Source organism: Eubalaena glacialis, chromosome 10 (genome assembly GCF_028564815.1).
Source record: "Eubalaena glacialis isolate mEubGla1 chromosome 10, mEubGla1.1.hap2.+ XY, whole genome shotgun sequence".
In the NCBI taxonomy this organism is placed as follows: Eukaryota; Metazoa; Chordata; class Mammalia; order Artiodactyla; family Balaenidae; genus Eubalaena; species Eubalaena glacialis.
In genome coordinates, this window is record NC_083725.1 from 117,472,394 (window position 1) to 117,486,351 (window position 13,958).

Here is a 13,958-nt window from a genome sequence, read left to right on the forward strand (position 1 = left end):
CTGGTATAAGAAATTTAAAAATATGTCATTTACAACTATTTACTATTAAAAGGGGCAGGAAAAAACATATGAATTCACACTCCCACACACCTGTTCCCCACTCTTTCCAGAGACTGACTTCCCAGGTTTTCTTGCTATTTGGTTTTTCTGTTTCCAAACCCAAGAGACCACTGTGGCAATGAAGAAAAGTTGCAGATTTGTATTAGCTGCACTACCGTGCCCTTCCATTAGCATGTACAACCAAGAGCTACTGGAGGGAGGGGAAAGAGGAGGGGGGACAGAAAAAAGGGAGCAAGGGAAGGAGGGAGGAAGAGAGAGAAAAATGCTCAAATATTTAAGATATAAAATAAAACCATGAGTCAACATCGTGAACACATTTCCCCCTTGAAGAAAGATTAACTGCGAACTGACAGTTCGTAGATGCCGAGTGGAGGAGTCATGCTAGGACCACAGCTCTTCATTCCTTCTTGACCTGAAAATAAACAGCAACCAGAAACATACCTGGCTGAGTCCTGCAATCAGTGCTCAGCTAATCCCATGGAGTGACTCCTGATTTTTGGATGAATGTTTTCTCTTAAAATTACCCTGTTATGGAGTACAGTGGTTTTTTAAATATAGCTATTACTAAGACCAAACTATTTTAAAAGGTTTGCAAAATGTTCTAAAAATAGGGTTTATGCTGACACCTCCAATTACTTAACACAAAAGAACATTTATAAAGGCTGAAACAGGTTAGTTTGTATCTTATTACTGTTTGTAATGCTCTCTACCTACCTCACAGGGTTGTTGTGAGAAAAACTGTCAGATTTTGAAAAATGCCTTGAGCTCCTCGAAGGAAAGGCGCTATATAAATGCAAAAACAAACAACAACAATAAAAAACTATTTGTATAATTGTACTTGTAATTTCTAAACAGACTTACAATATTGGTTGTAGCAGAAATCCCTAAAACGCTGTGATATTCAAGAACTTTATGAAGCCACGGGTCGGTCTAGCATGATAACAAAGTCCAGGAAGCTAAAACTCCTTCCTTCCCACATAACATCATTTTACCCTTGATTATATTAAGTTAGAAGGTCGAAAAATTTCTTTATGCTTTCTAGTCAAGCACTTGATTTTCAAGAGGCATTTAAAGTAATTTATAAATTCATATTCAACAGTGGATACGAATAATCAAATATATAAATAAGGAAAATAAAAATTAGATGGTTACAGTAGTGGAAGGATGAGTAAGGACTACACAGGCTGAAGTCTGTGCCCTGAGAGGACTGTTCCCATTTCTTTACAATGTGATGTCCCCCACCTCCTCAGGATACCATGAAATCGCTGGTCACGCAGCCTGAACGAGGGCGCATTACTGAAAGCATCCATTCCTGCTTCGCTACATTCATCTCTCCACTAGCTTTTTAAAAAAAATTAGAGGTATTACTAACAACTCTATTCTCTGGGTAAAAGGAAGAATTTAAGTTTCATAACTGACAAAAGTCAACTAAATTGAAACATTTCCCAATAAATTGAAATTACTATTTTGTTTATGCTTTTTCTAGGCATTCATCCCACAACTCTGCCTGCCTTCTTAGTAAATACAGGGATACGTTAAGGGTAAAAACATAAGCAATTCATAATATAGCCAAATAATTAAATATCTACTGTTTCTGAACAGTATTCCTGAAGGTACAACTGAAATAGGTAGAAAGGAGGAAGTGGGCATAAAAAAAGAGAAACTAAGTTCCAATCACAGATGTATAAACATGAGAACAAAGAGACCACTTATATAAGTAACAGACGGACAGTTTGGAGAATTAAAACCCAAAGTTCCAAACACGTCCTCCAGTCACTTCTTTTGTACCCCAAAGAAAGAGAAGTCCACAAAAAGCTAATAATTTAAGAAATATTTACGGTTATTCAAATAAAGCACTATAGATTTTCCTTACTGTCTATAAAATATCTTTGAAAATGGTGTAAGTGACATTCTGGTAAATTCTTGCTCAGAAGATAAAGAACTATAAGTGATAATTTTCAAATAAATCCACTAAGATTAAATGAAAACGTACATACCTTTCATTAAGATTAACAAGCTTCATTAATAAAAGTTCTGTACATTCCCCAAATGTCAGCTTACGAGAGTCTGTCAAAGTGCCCCTGGAGTGACCGCCTCTGCTGAAAGGCGGAGAGCACACCTTGCGGACACAGCAGCATCAGCTGCTCCGCCGCGCTGGCCTCAGTGCCGACCCTGTTGCAAAGCCAGCGCAGTCTAACCAGGCAGCAGCAGCATTATCTACACCATGAACGGCTATTTTAGGAAGCGTCTGAGTAGGATTGAATGTTGCACTGGGAAATATGAATTTAGGGGTACTTGGACATGGTAAGGTCTTAAGTTTTAACAATATCTGTGTGGTAATCCTAAACTTGACATTTTAGGATTACATGTTTTAAAGTGAGCCCTAGAAAATGACTGATAAGGAACTTTCTATCCATTTATCACATCGGGACAAAGCTCAGTAGGCTGGACGGTTTAGGACCTTGCTTCCCAACTGTAATTGGGAGCATGTTAGAAATGGAGACTCTCAGGCCCCACCTCACAGTTATTGAATCAGAACCTGCATCTTAACAAGATTCCCCAAGTGACTCATATGTAAATTAAAAGAAGCAGTTGTCAAGGAGGACTTTTTAGAAAACATGAGTTATTTACTGTCGCAGAACCCAATAACAGGTAACTCTTCATCCTCTGGAACAGTCAAAGCATGGGGGCTTCTGAATACATGGAGTTCTTTCCCAAGCCGCTACAACTTTTGTTGTAATTTTGATGGAAAACTTTTCAAAATGGTTTATTTGCTTCCATGTTTCAGTACACAAGGCATAACGAACAGAATCTGTTTCCTGATGACTCCAGGCCATAATTATGGGCCTTTGTGTAATATTCTGAATGCCACTAGACTGTCGTGTGAAACAGTGAATCACATTTCTTACCTCGGAAAAAAAAAGGCTAACAGGTGAGTTAAATACTATTAGGACCCTAATAGTAGGAGAATGAGCCCTGGTCTCTTGGGTTCACTGGGAAATAGGGTATGTGGGCTTAAAATAATGCAAACTAGATTTTTAGTTGGACACTAGGGCATCCAATTCTGCTGATTTTGCAGAGAACAGCCATCCATTTGCCTATGTAGAAAATTTAAGTATGTGCCCCTCTGATGGCAGGGAACTATTTAAATAATCTCTCAAGTCCATTCCAACTTTCACTTCATTTTAGTAAGTAAAGATATATGATGACAGGAAATTACATGAAAATACCAAAAGCACGTTTTAACCTGAATTACTTCTTTTGGGATTTAGAATATAATTGATAAATGAATTATCTTGTTTTAATTCTAGCAAGGGACAGAATTAAAATAGGAAAAAACGGACACACGATTTTCCTCTAATCACCTGCCCCCAATTAATTACTGGTGACTACCCCCCTGGTGATCAAGTCCCTCTAGGGCAGTCACTGACACTGCAGCTACGGTAAGAGTGAACAGTGGTCCAGAACTTGTTCCACATTCTAAATCCCTGATGTTAGGCTTTTCTACCAGACTCGAAAGCCTTTGCCATGGAAGTTAAGAGGTAACAAAAAGTTGTAAAGTTCTGATTTAGTGCTTGGTGGCAGTTAATTACGAAATTATCTAAAGGCCTTTTTGGGAGCGAGATGATGTTTAAGAGAATTAGAATAAAGAAATTTAAAGGGTGACAGATTTCAAGAGCTATGTAGTATTTTATATAGATGGCATTTGATACTCAATAAAGCGGTTACACATCTATTTTCTTACCTGTATACTGAATATAAGCACATGTCTTTAAAAATATTCACTCTAACTTATAATGACTAGCTGAGTCTCAAAGATAAAACATAATGGCAAAATTCCCTATATACAGTGGAAAGTACTTGAAAGATTAAAAGTTTGTAATAAAATCATGAAAAAAACTGATGCAACCTAATTTAGGTAGAAAAAAATCATACACATTTTCAAGGTTTTACAAGATGCATATATTTCTTTCAGCTAATTCTCATCAACATTTAAAACATAATATGGAGATGCCTCTCCAACTTTGTATTTTAATAGAAGTATCCCAAGATAAAATAAGAACACGGAATTATAACTGACAACTCATGGAAGCTTATGTTGCTTTTCTTGGCTCACACATGGAAAATCCTCCTGCAGCAAAACCTTTCCTTTAATGTCATTTTAAATTTTGACTGGAAGTAAAATTAGCCATCTATTTTCTTAAGTTCAACGATATCATCTGTTCCACTCAGGATAAAGACTTAAAATTACCTAGTATTCATTTTGTGTGTTTGAAAACCTAAATAGGGATCAAGAACCAAACTGGTTGCTAAGTCATCATTTTCACAGAGTTCCTTGGCAGACATTCCGGAAGATGGTACATATCGACTCTGTCCTTCGAATCCTGAATTACCATTACCTGTGAGAAGAAAAAAGAAGAAAAATTAACTCGCACTGAGTACTACTTAAATCTACCTTAAAAACCTTTAGCTTCACTGCCCATTCAAGTTAGTAATTAGGAATTGAAATTGCTTATTTCTATCAGTTTACTAATTAAGAACTGAGTACCCTTTGCAAAAACAGAAAACCAAATGCAGTAAATTAATCCAATTATTGAGAGCATTTTTGTTAGATGATATTATCAGGTTTCCCAAGAACAGGGTCTGGATAGTTGTGAGACTCTGGCTCAGATGCCTTACTTGCCTCTCCAAGGAAGAGTTGAGACACAGGAAATGGGCAGATGTTCATCACAGTAGCAAGACAGCACAAAGGGCCACTACAGACAGGGCTGGCATGAGAAGGAAACAAGAGGAACACAAGATACCCTCTGCAGTAAGGGCCAGAAGGCTAAATCTCAAGAACCAAAAAGGAGTCTCAAGGCGTTACCTTCAACTTCCTGCTTGTGGGCAGATGTGTGATTATCATCCCCACTTTGCTGGAAACTCAGGCCCAGAGCTTAAGAAACTTGCCTGTGATCACAAAGCTAGGTAGGAGAAGAGGGGAAAGAAGTAGAGAGAGACTGATAGGCCTATTTCTAACACCTGTTTGAAACAGATTTTGAAGGAATGGATAAAAATAGGGAAGTGGCTGAAAAAGATAACTGAAGTAACTGGGTTTAACTGTGGAAGAAAAACAATGTAAAGAGAGGAAAGGAAGGCCAAATTTGTATGGATGAAGTTTCATCAGTGCTGATTTATGTTTGATGTATACGTCACTGAGGGTCTTCATGGAGTCAGCACATGCAATTACAGAGGATACCAGCAGTATAACTTTAAGCCTCTCAAAATTAAGAGGTGGAAGAATGAGTGACAAAGTGAGACGTCTAACCTTTTCACCCACTGTTCCAATAAATAAATAAACACTTACATGTAAGTCCTTGCCAAAGGGTCAGTATATGATTTTGAATCAAATTATTTGCACGTAAGTATGTATAAAACTATCAAAGTTGTTATATTTTCTATAACAGCTTTATTAAAATTTAATTCACATACCGTACAGTTCACCCATTTAAAGTGTACAATTCAATGGTTTTAAGTATATTCACAGAATTGTGTAACCATCACCACAATCAATTCTGGCACATTTTCATCACCCCCAAAAGAAACCCCATACCTACTGGAAGTTACTAGCCATTTCTCCCTCCCCCACAGACCCTGGCAACCACTAATCTACTCTGTTTCTAGGGATTTGCCTAGTCTGAAAATTTCATATAGATGGAATCATACGTGTTTTTCTGTGACTGGCTTCTTTCAATTAGCATGTTTTCAAGGTTCATCCACATTGTACCATGCAGCAGTACTTCATTCCTTATTATGGCCAAATAATATTCCACTGTGTGGGTAGACCACATTTGGCTGCCCCATTTTATGTTCCCAAAAAATAGTGTATGTAAATTCTCCACATCATCACCAACACTTGTTACTATTTGTCCTTTTGATTTCAGACATCCTAGTGATTGTGAAGTGGTGGTTTTGATTTGATTTTCCCTGATGACTAATGATTTTGAGCATCTTTTCACGTATTGGCCATTTGTCTATCTCTGGAGAAATGTCTGTCTATTCAGATCCCTTGTGCATTTAAAAATCGGAGTTTGCCTTTTATTATTGACTTGTAAGAGTTCTTTATTCTGGATACTAGTCCTTTATCAGATATGTGATTTGAAAATATTTTCTCCTGTTCTGTAAGCTGTCTTTTCACCTTCTTGATGGTATCCCTTAAAGTTTGCAACTTTGGTAAATTTCATGTTACTTTTTTTTTTCTTTTGTTCCCTGTGCTTTTAGTGTCATATCCAAGAAACCACTGCCTAATCCAAAGTCATGAAAATTTATGTGTATGTTTTCTTCTGGGGGGGTTTTACAGTTTAAGCTTTTAATTTAGGTCTTTGATCCATTTTGAGTTTTTTACATACAGTGTGAGGTCGGATCCAACTTCATTCTTTTGCATGTGGATATACAGTTTTGCCAATCCCAATTGTTGAAAAGACTATTCTTTCCTCAATCTTATTGGCACTTTTGTCAAAAATCAGTTGACTACAAACATGAGGGTTCTTTCTGGATTCTCAATTCTATTCCACGAATATATATCTATCCACATGCTAGTATAAGACTGTCTTGATTACTGCAGCTTTGTAGTAAGCTTTGGAACCGAGAAGTATGAATCTTCCACACTGTTCTTTTTCAAGACTGTTTCAGCTATTCTGGATCCCCTGAATTTCCGTAAGAATTTTAGGATCAGCCTGTCAATTTCTGCGAAGAAGCCAGTTGAGATTTTGATAGGGACTACATTCAATCTGCAGGTCATTTGGGGAGTATTACCATCTTAACAATATTAAGTCTAATCAATGAACATGGGATATCTTTCCATTTATTTTTCTTTCCATTTATGTATTTTTTATTTATTTACTTTTGGCTGTGTTGGGTCTCCGTTACTGCACGAGGGCTTTCTCTAGCTGCGGCGAGCGGGTGCTACTCTTCGTTGCGGTGCGCGGGCTTCTCATTGCGGTGGCTTCTCTGGTCGCGGAGCATGGGCTCTAGGCACGTGGGCTTCAGTAGTTGTGGCTCACGGGCTCTAGAGCGCAGGCTCAGTAGTTGTGGCACACGGGCTCAGTTGCTCCGCGGCATGTGCGATCTTCCCAGACCAGGGCTCGAACCCACGTCCCCTGCATTGGCAGACAGATTCTTAACCACTGGGCCACCAGGGAAGCCCTTTCCATTTGTTTAGATCTTCTTTTACAATGTTTTATCATTTTCAGAGTATAAGTTTTACACTTTATTGTTAAATTTATTGCTAAATATTTCTTTTTGATGCCCTGTAAATGAAATTGTTAATTTCATTTTTGGACTGTTTACTGAAAGTGCATAGAAATACAATTGATTTTTGTATACTTATCTTGTATCCTCCAACCTTACTGAACTCATTTATTCTAATATTTTAGTGGATTCCTTAAGATTTTCTATATACACAATCATGTCACCTGCAAATATTGTTTTACTTCTTCTTTCCCAATTTGGATGCCTCTAAGTTCATTTTCTCGCCTAATGGTTGTAATCAGAACTTCTAGTACAATGCTGAATAGAAGTGGTGAGAACAAATATAGTTCTGTCTTGTTCCTGATCTTAGGGGAAACCATTCACCATTAAATATGACATTAAGCTTTATCAGGTTGAAGAACTCCCTTGTGTTCCTAGTTTGCTGTTTTTATCCTGAAAGGGTGTTGGATTTTGTCAAGTGCTTTTTCTGCATCTATTGGGATGACAGTATGGTTTTTGTCCTTGATTCTATTCATATGGTATTACATCAATTGATTCTCAGGTATTAAACCAACCTTGCATTCCTGGGATAAATCTCACTTGGGCATGCTACAGAATTCTTTTCATCTGTTGCTGGATTTGGTTGGCTAGTATTTTATTGAGGATTTTTGCATCCATATTTATTAGAGATATTGGTTTATAGGTCTTCTTTTCTTATGATGTCTTTGGTTTTGGTAGCAGGATAATACTGGCCTTTTCTTTGTAGGTAGTGTTTTTTTTTTTGTTTTGTTTTTAAAATTACTAATTCAATCTTTTTTACTTGCTATAGGTTTATTCAGATTTTGTATAAATAAGATTTCTTATTAAATCGGTTTCAGTAATTTACTACTTTCTAGAAATTTGTTCACTTAATCTAAGTTACTTAACTGCTTGGTATACAGTTGTTCATAGTATTCTGTTACAATCCTTTTTATTTTTGTAAGGCAGTAGTAATGTCCCCTCTTTCAATGTTGATTCTTGAGTCTTTTTTTCCTAATCAGTCTTGCTTAAGGGTTTGCCAATTCTTGTTGATCTTTTCAAAGAACCAACTTTTTAGCTTTGCTGATTTTCTCTATTCTCTTTCTAGTCTCTATTTTGTTAATTTCTACTCTGTTATTTCCTTCCTTCTGCTTGCTTTGGGTTTAGTTTTGCTCTCTCTCTTTTTCTGGTGTTTTAAGGTTAAAGGTTATTGATTGAGATCTTTCTTCTTTTTTAATACAAGTGTTCACAACTATAATTTCCCTCTAGGCATTGCTTTAGCTGCATCCCGTTACGTTTTTGGTATGTTGTATCTTCATTTTCAATCATCTCAACGTATTTTCTCATTTCCCTTTTGATTTCTTCTTTAACCCACTGGTTATTTAGGAGTGAGTTAATTTCCACATATTTGTGTTTCCCAAATTTCTGTTATTCATTTCTAATTTTACTCCATTGTGGTCAGAACACATATTGTATGATTTCAATCCTTTTACATTGATTGAGGGGTTTAAAGTATGGCCTAGTCTATGGTCCATTCTGAATAATGTTTCATGGCACTTGAAAAGAATGTGTATTCTGCTGCTGTTGGGTGGAGTGTTCTATAGATGTCTGTTAGGAAGAATTGGTATAGGACTATTTGAGTCTTCTTTCCTTGTTGATTTTCTGCTTAGCTGTTCTATCCATTATCGGAAGTGGGGAACTGAAGTCTCCAAATTATTGTTGAATTATCTATTTCTCCCTTCAATTTTGTGAGTTTTTGCTTCGTGTATTCTGCGGCTCTGATGTTAGGTGAAGTCGCTGCAGTTTATCTAAGGTGATGCAATGCTATGTTTCTCTTCATCATTGGCTCTATTTTTGCACCATTCTTGCCCAATAACATTCAATGTGATGCTGTTCATCTTCACACTCTCTTGAGTTTTTCCAACCCATCCCTCCAAATCTGTCTACACTTGGCAAAGTGTAGCTCATGTAATGGTCATTTTCTAAATTCTTCTGTACCTCCGACAACCAAACTAATTAAGATCTTTTTGCACTGATGCCCAAAAAGGAGGCCAACAGCAATTTGAAAAAAAAAAAAAAAAAGATTTAAGAGATGAGATGCCTAATTTACTGACCAGAGCCAACACCACTGCCATGATCACTACATTTCTCAGTTCCTTCAGGTTCCCATCACATGCTAAGGGGGTGAGAAGGTGTCCAGGTAGAGGCAAACCCATTAGTCTTGGGCTCTCTCCTTACCCCTATCCCAAGCAGGGATTTCTGTCTGGTTTTTTTGTTTTGTTTGTTTTTTGTTTCTTTTTAAACAGAAACAGTGACCTGATCTGATATGGAAAAGTTAAGGGCAGCCTGGGCCCAGTGAATAGCATAAACCCATAAAAGGTAAGAAGGAAATGAAATCAGAACTGGTGCACTCTATCTGAAACTGTAGCAAACCCCAGGCTAATCAATCCAAATCTACTGGAAGTAGGCCAATTCCAACACAAACTAACGCTATTTAGTTGTGGCTAAATTAACCTTAGGAAAAGAAGAAATACAAAAAGTTGTCTGGGACTTCCCTGGCGGTCCAGTGGTTAGGACTCCGCGCTCTCACTGCCAAGGGCGCGGGTTCAATCCCTGGTCGGGGAACTAAGATCCCTCAAGCTGCATGGTGCAGACAAAGAAAGGAAGGAAGGAAGGAAGGAAGATAAAGTTGTCCTTAACATGGCTATCTAATTTTGGACAATATTTATACAGCTGCCTACTTAGCTTTACACTTATCCTGGGGCATTTTACTACTCTTAAAAGAACTATGAAACATGTATCAAATCTACACTTTCTTCAACTCTCAGTAAGTAGCCTCATTATCACCAAGAGATACAGAGGTAAAAAAGTAACTCATTATCAATACTGCTTCTCTGTTAGGATAAACTGTTCACCCTATATAAATAGAAGAAATGGTGACAATTTGAAAAGCTGCCCTAACTTCCACTTATCATGTAAATTAGGGTTGACTTTATCATTCATATTACTCTATAAATTTTTAAAGAAATACATACTTAAACTTACATCAAATATAAAAAAACACAGTTTGAACTTAAAAGAAATTTAATAGCAGTACTTTAATATTTTTAATAGAACAAATAACCATTCAGTTATAAATTCTACAAAATATAAAGTTATGCATATAAAAACATTATATTAAGAATTAAACTTGAGTTGTATACAATGTTTGATGAGAAAAAAGTTGATATAACTTTGAAAGAGTAAAAAAACTATACTGTTAACTGTGAGAACATAAAAAAATTGTTTTGAAAACAACAAGAGAGCAGAATACACATTACAAAGTGGAAAGAATTACTGCCCCATATCACAATCAAAAGAGTGACAGCTGAAATATGTACATACATCTGCTTGACCTCCTCTCGGCTGCGTTTCTGCCAGCCTTCACGGTGTCCTTTCCCGTGTGCTGTAATTTTGATTGATTCTGCTGATGGTCATTAGACAACTTGCCTCCATTTCTCCTGCCATTCACCACCATGTTCTTGGATTCTCCCAACCACTTCATACCCACAGACAGCCTGACCCAGGTGCATTGAGTCACTCTCTTCAAATAGCTTAGAGAATAATTTCAATGTTCTCTCCTAACAGAAACAAAACATGAAAAAACAAAACAAAATGGGGAGGTAAATACATAAAAGACCATGCTACACAGACCCCTGAGAAAGTTTCAGAGTATTAAAAGTAACTTAGCAATTAGTGTTTCCACTCTTCACAGACTACCTTGGCTCCCCCTCCATCCCGCGTCACGCTGAGGTCTACAGCACCCACAGACTCTGAGGAGGGACTCGTTCTGCCTTGCTCATTGCTTGTGCTTTGAATAGCGACTGGTAACTAGCAAGTACTCAATAAATATTTATCTCTTTCAGTTGCCAGTAAGAATCATCTTTGCTTATTACCCTGATACCTAGGTATATAGCTCAATAACCTGCTCAAATTACACGTTTTGGTAACATTCTATTAACTCTGTGAGTAAACAAGGAAGTTCTCTCTTCTCTTCCGAGGAACTGAAGAAAAGGCATCTCAGTTAAGCTTCGTCCACAACAGCTTGTAACACCCTTTTGTTGCTGTTAGTTTGAAGTCAGGATTCAGGATATTTAAGGGACCAACATTAGAATATCAAAGTATTGCCCATCATGAAATACCTGCCTTAGCATTCCTTTACGATGGCAACAAAAATTGAGATTATTGTATTTGCTAATATAGTGGTATCCCTCACTATCTGAATTTTAATTAGCTGAATCTGGGAACAAAATGACTTGGATAGTGAGAAATGTTTGTAATTTATAAGGACCTTTGGAAGTGAAAGTATAATAGGTTACATTTGTTGGTAATGGAGTGAGAAAGGATGTCCATGACATCACCTCATTACGGAATTATGCTTTAGTGTTAAGTCAGACTAAAAAGGCTCTAGGATAAGAAAGGGTAAAAACAGAACTTGAGAGCTAAAGGAACTCTAAGATTCTAGCACGACTCTTTCAATGTGCAGATGGAGCTGAGGCAGCACGCTCACTGCCACACAATCAGCCTGCAGCCGCAGCCAGAGGGGAGCCCGGCGTTGCTGCCCAAGGGCCTCTCATCTCACCACACCAGACAGAGCTCATTTTCCCTCACTTTTCCCAAACACACAGAAAAGTACACATGATAAATTATTCTGAAGTGCTCCCAGAAATGTACACCTGGAGACGCCTTTAATGATACCCAACACAAATACAAAATATTAATTTTTACTTGACCTCCAGTCTCTTTCACGTCACAGGAATTTTGTGTGAATTCACAGTGAGGTAAAATGTGGGTGAGAGCAACATGCTTAGGTAAAAAGGTGAAAAACAGCTCATCCATATTAAGGATACTTTTACAATTGTTCTCGAACATGTAATTTTCTCTTGGTTCCTTCACTATTAAAATTCAATTAGTATTCAACTTTTATTGTGCCTATCTTTTGATTCTTCTTGTAGGCTTCACTAAACCCAGAAAAATGCTGCTACTTAAATAATAGGAAAGGGCAAGTAAAATATTGATACATCAGTTCTAAGCTAAATATTTTTCAACTAATACACTTTATCAAATTAAACAGAAGACCCCCTACTGATGATCAAATATCTTATATTTATACTTAGACGATCTGTCTTTTTGATTGGCTAATTCCTTCATGTTCCAGGAAGTCTTCCTTGACCCTCACTGCCAAATCCAGGTGGACACCCCTACTATAAAACTGGGTGAGGGACTTCCCTGGTGGCACAGTGGTTAAGAATCCACCTGCCAATGTAGGGGACACGGGTTCGAGCCCTGGTCCGGGAAGATCCCACATGCCGTGGAGCAACTAAGCCCGTGTGCCACAACTACTGAGCCTGTGCTCTAGAGCCTGCGTGCCACAGCTACTGAAGTCTGTGTGCCTAGAGCCCATGCTCCGCAACAAGAGAAGCCACCACAATGAGAAGCCTGCGCACTGCAACGAAGAGTAGCCCCTGCTCGCCGCAACTAGAGAAAGCCCACGTATAGCAATGAAGATCCAACACAGCCAAAAAAAAAAAAAAAAAAAAACCTGGGTAAAAGCCCTTATGTCACCATATAGCGAAGGCCTGTCTGCCTCCTTAATGGACTGAGAGTTCCTGAGGTCAAGAACTTGTTTTTCTTTTCTCCAGTACAGCACAAAGTAGATCAAAGGCACTCAACTTATGAAAGAATAAATAAATTAGGTTGTGGTCTAAACCACCTCACAGGAGCTGCCACCTTTGTATTTTTTTTAAACTATAAATTATAACCTGACCTCTTCCAATTCTCTTCTTCCTCAAGATGCTTGTGCTGTCACAGGCGGCTGGAGCAGCTCTGGCACAGGCAAGACATGGCAGGAATCAGCCATCACCACCATCAACCTCCCTACCACCTGCCATTATGCTTTCTGGTTCACCCCCGACTCCGCACCTCCAGAGAAAAAGAACAAGAAGGTGGTAAAGTGCTTTGGGTCCTTTAGGAAATTCATCTCAAGAACGCCCACATATAACATACAACTTACAGATAATGATGGAAGAATGTGTTTTTAAGACTCTTAGGAGTCCTCAATGATTAACACATAAAATGTAACTATACGGAACAGAAGAGAGCAATGTGGCTTTAGACAGAATTAAAAGACAAAAGAAAGAGCAAGTCACCTCTCCAGAGAATCCTTAAGTCGCAACCAAGCTTCCTACTCAGAGATAAAAAGCGGAAAACCTGGGACGAGGCCCAGCAATCTGTGTTTTAATAAGCCCTCCAGGTGATTCTGACACTAGTTTTCCAGTGTCAGAACTATTGTTCTAAGTTACTTATTCATTCATTTGTTCATCTGTTAGGGCAAAGAGCAAATACCAAAATTTTAAGAAGTATGGAATAAAAATTTTTAATTTGAGGAAATTATACCTATCAACCTAATTTTTCCCAAGAATTTGGAAAAGTTCACCAATAAATCATTTTAGTAGTACACTCTAGCTACTGTGTACTAGAACACAGTGTGGAACACAGACTGAGATCCACTCTTAACTTACACATCATTTCAATTAAACGTGGGTTAATGATCCAAAATGGAGCCAATTCCTAACCCTGGGTCTCATTTATATTGCAGTCAACTGATATTA

At 37.8% G+C, this 13,958-nt stretch overlaps 1 protein-coding gene across 5 annotated transcripts in view; it reads right to left on the reverse strand.

Annotated features, from left to right (window-relative positions):
- Nucleotides 1-13,958, reverse strand: part of KMT5B (lysine methyltransferase 5B) — a 49,890-nt gene that overhangs the window by 20,863 nt on the left and 15,069 nt on the right. For 3 of the 5 annotated variants that reach the window (XM_061202170.1, XM_061202171.1, XM_061202174.1), the window contains exons 2-4: nt 10,693-10,928; nt 4,313-4,460; nt 775-843 (exon numbers count right to left, since the gene is read on the reverse strand). In XM_061202170.1, coding sequence (XP_061058153.1) covers nt 775-843; nt 4,313-4,460; nt 10,693-10,852 — 377 coding nt within the window. In that variant the 5' untranslated portion in view covers nt 10,853-10,928. Of the gene's footprint in view, nt 1-90; nt 149-774; nt 844-4,312; nt 4,461-10,692; nt 10,929-13,958 lie in introns of those variants that run through there. The other 2 variants (XM_061202172.1, XM_061202173.1) reach the window with 2 other exon arrangements.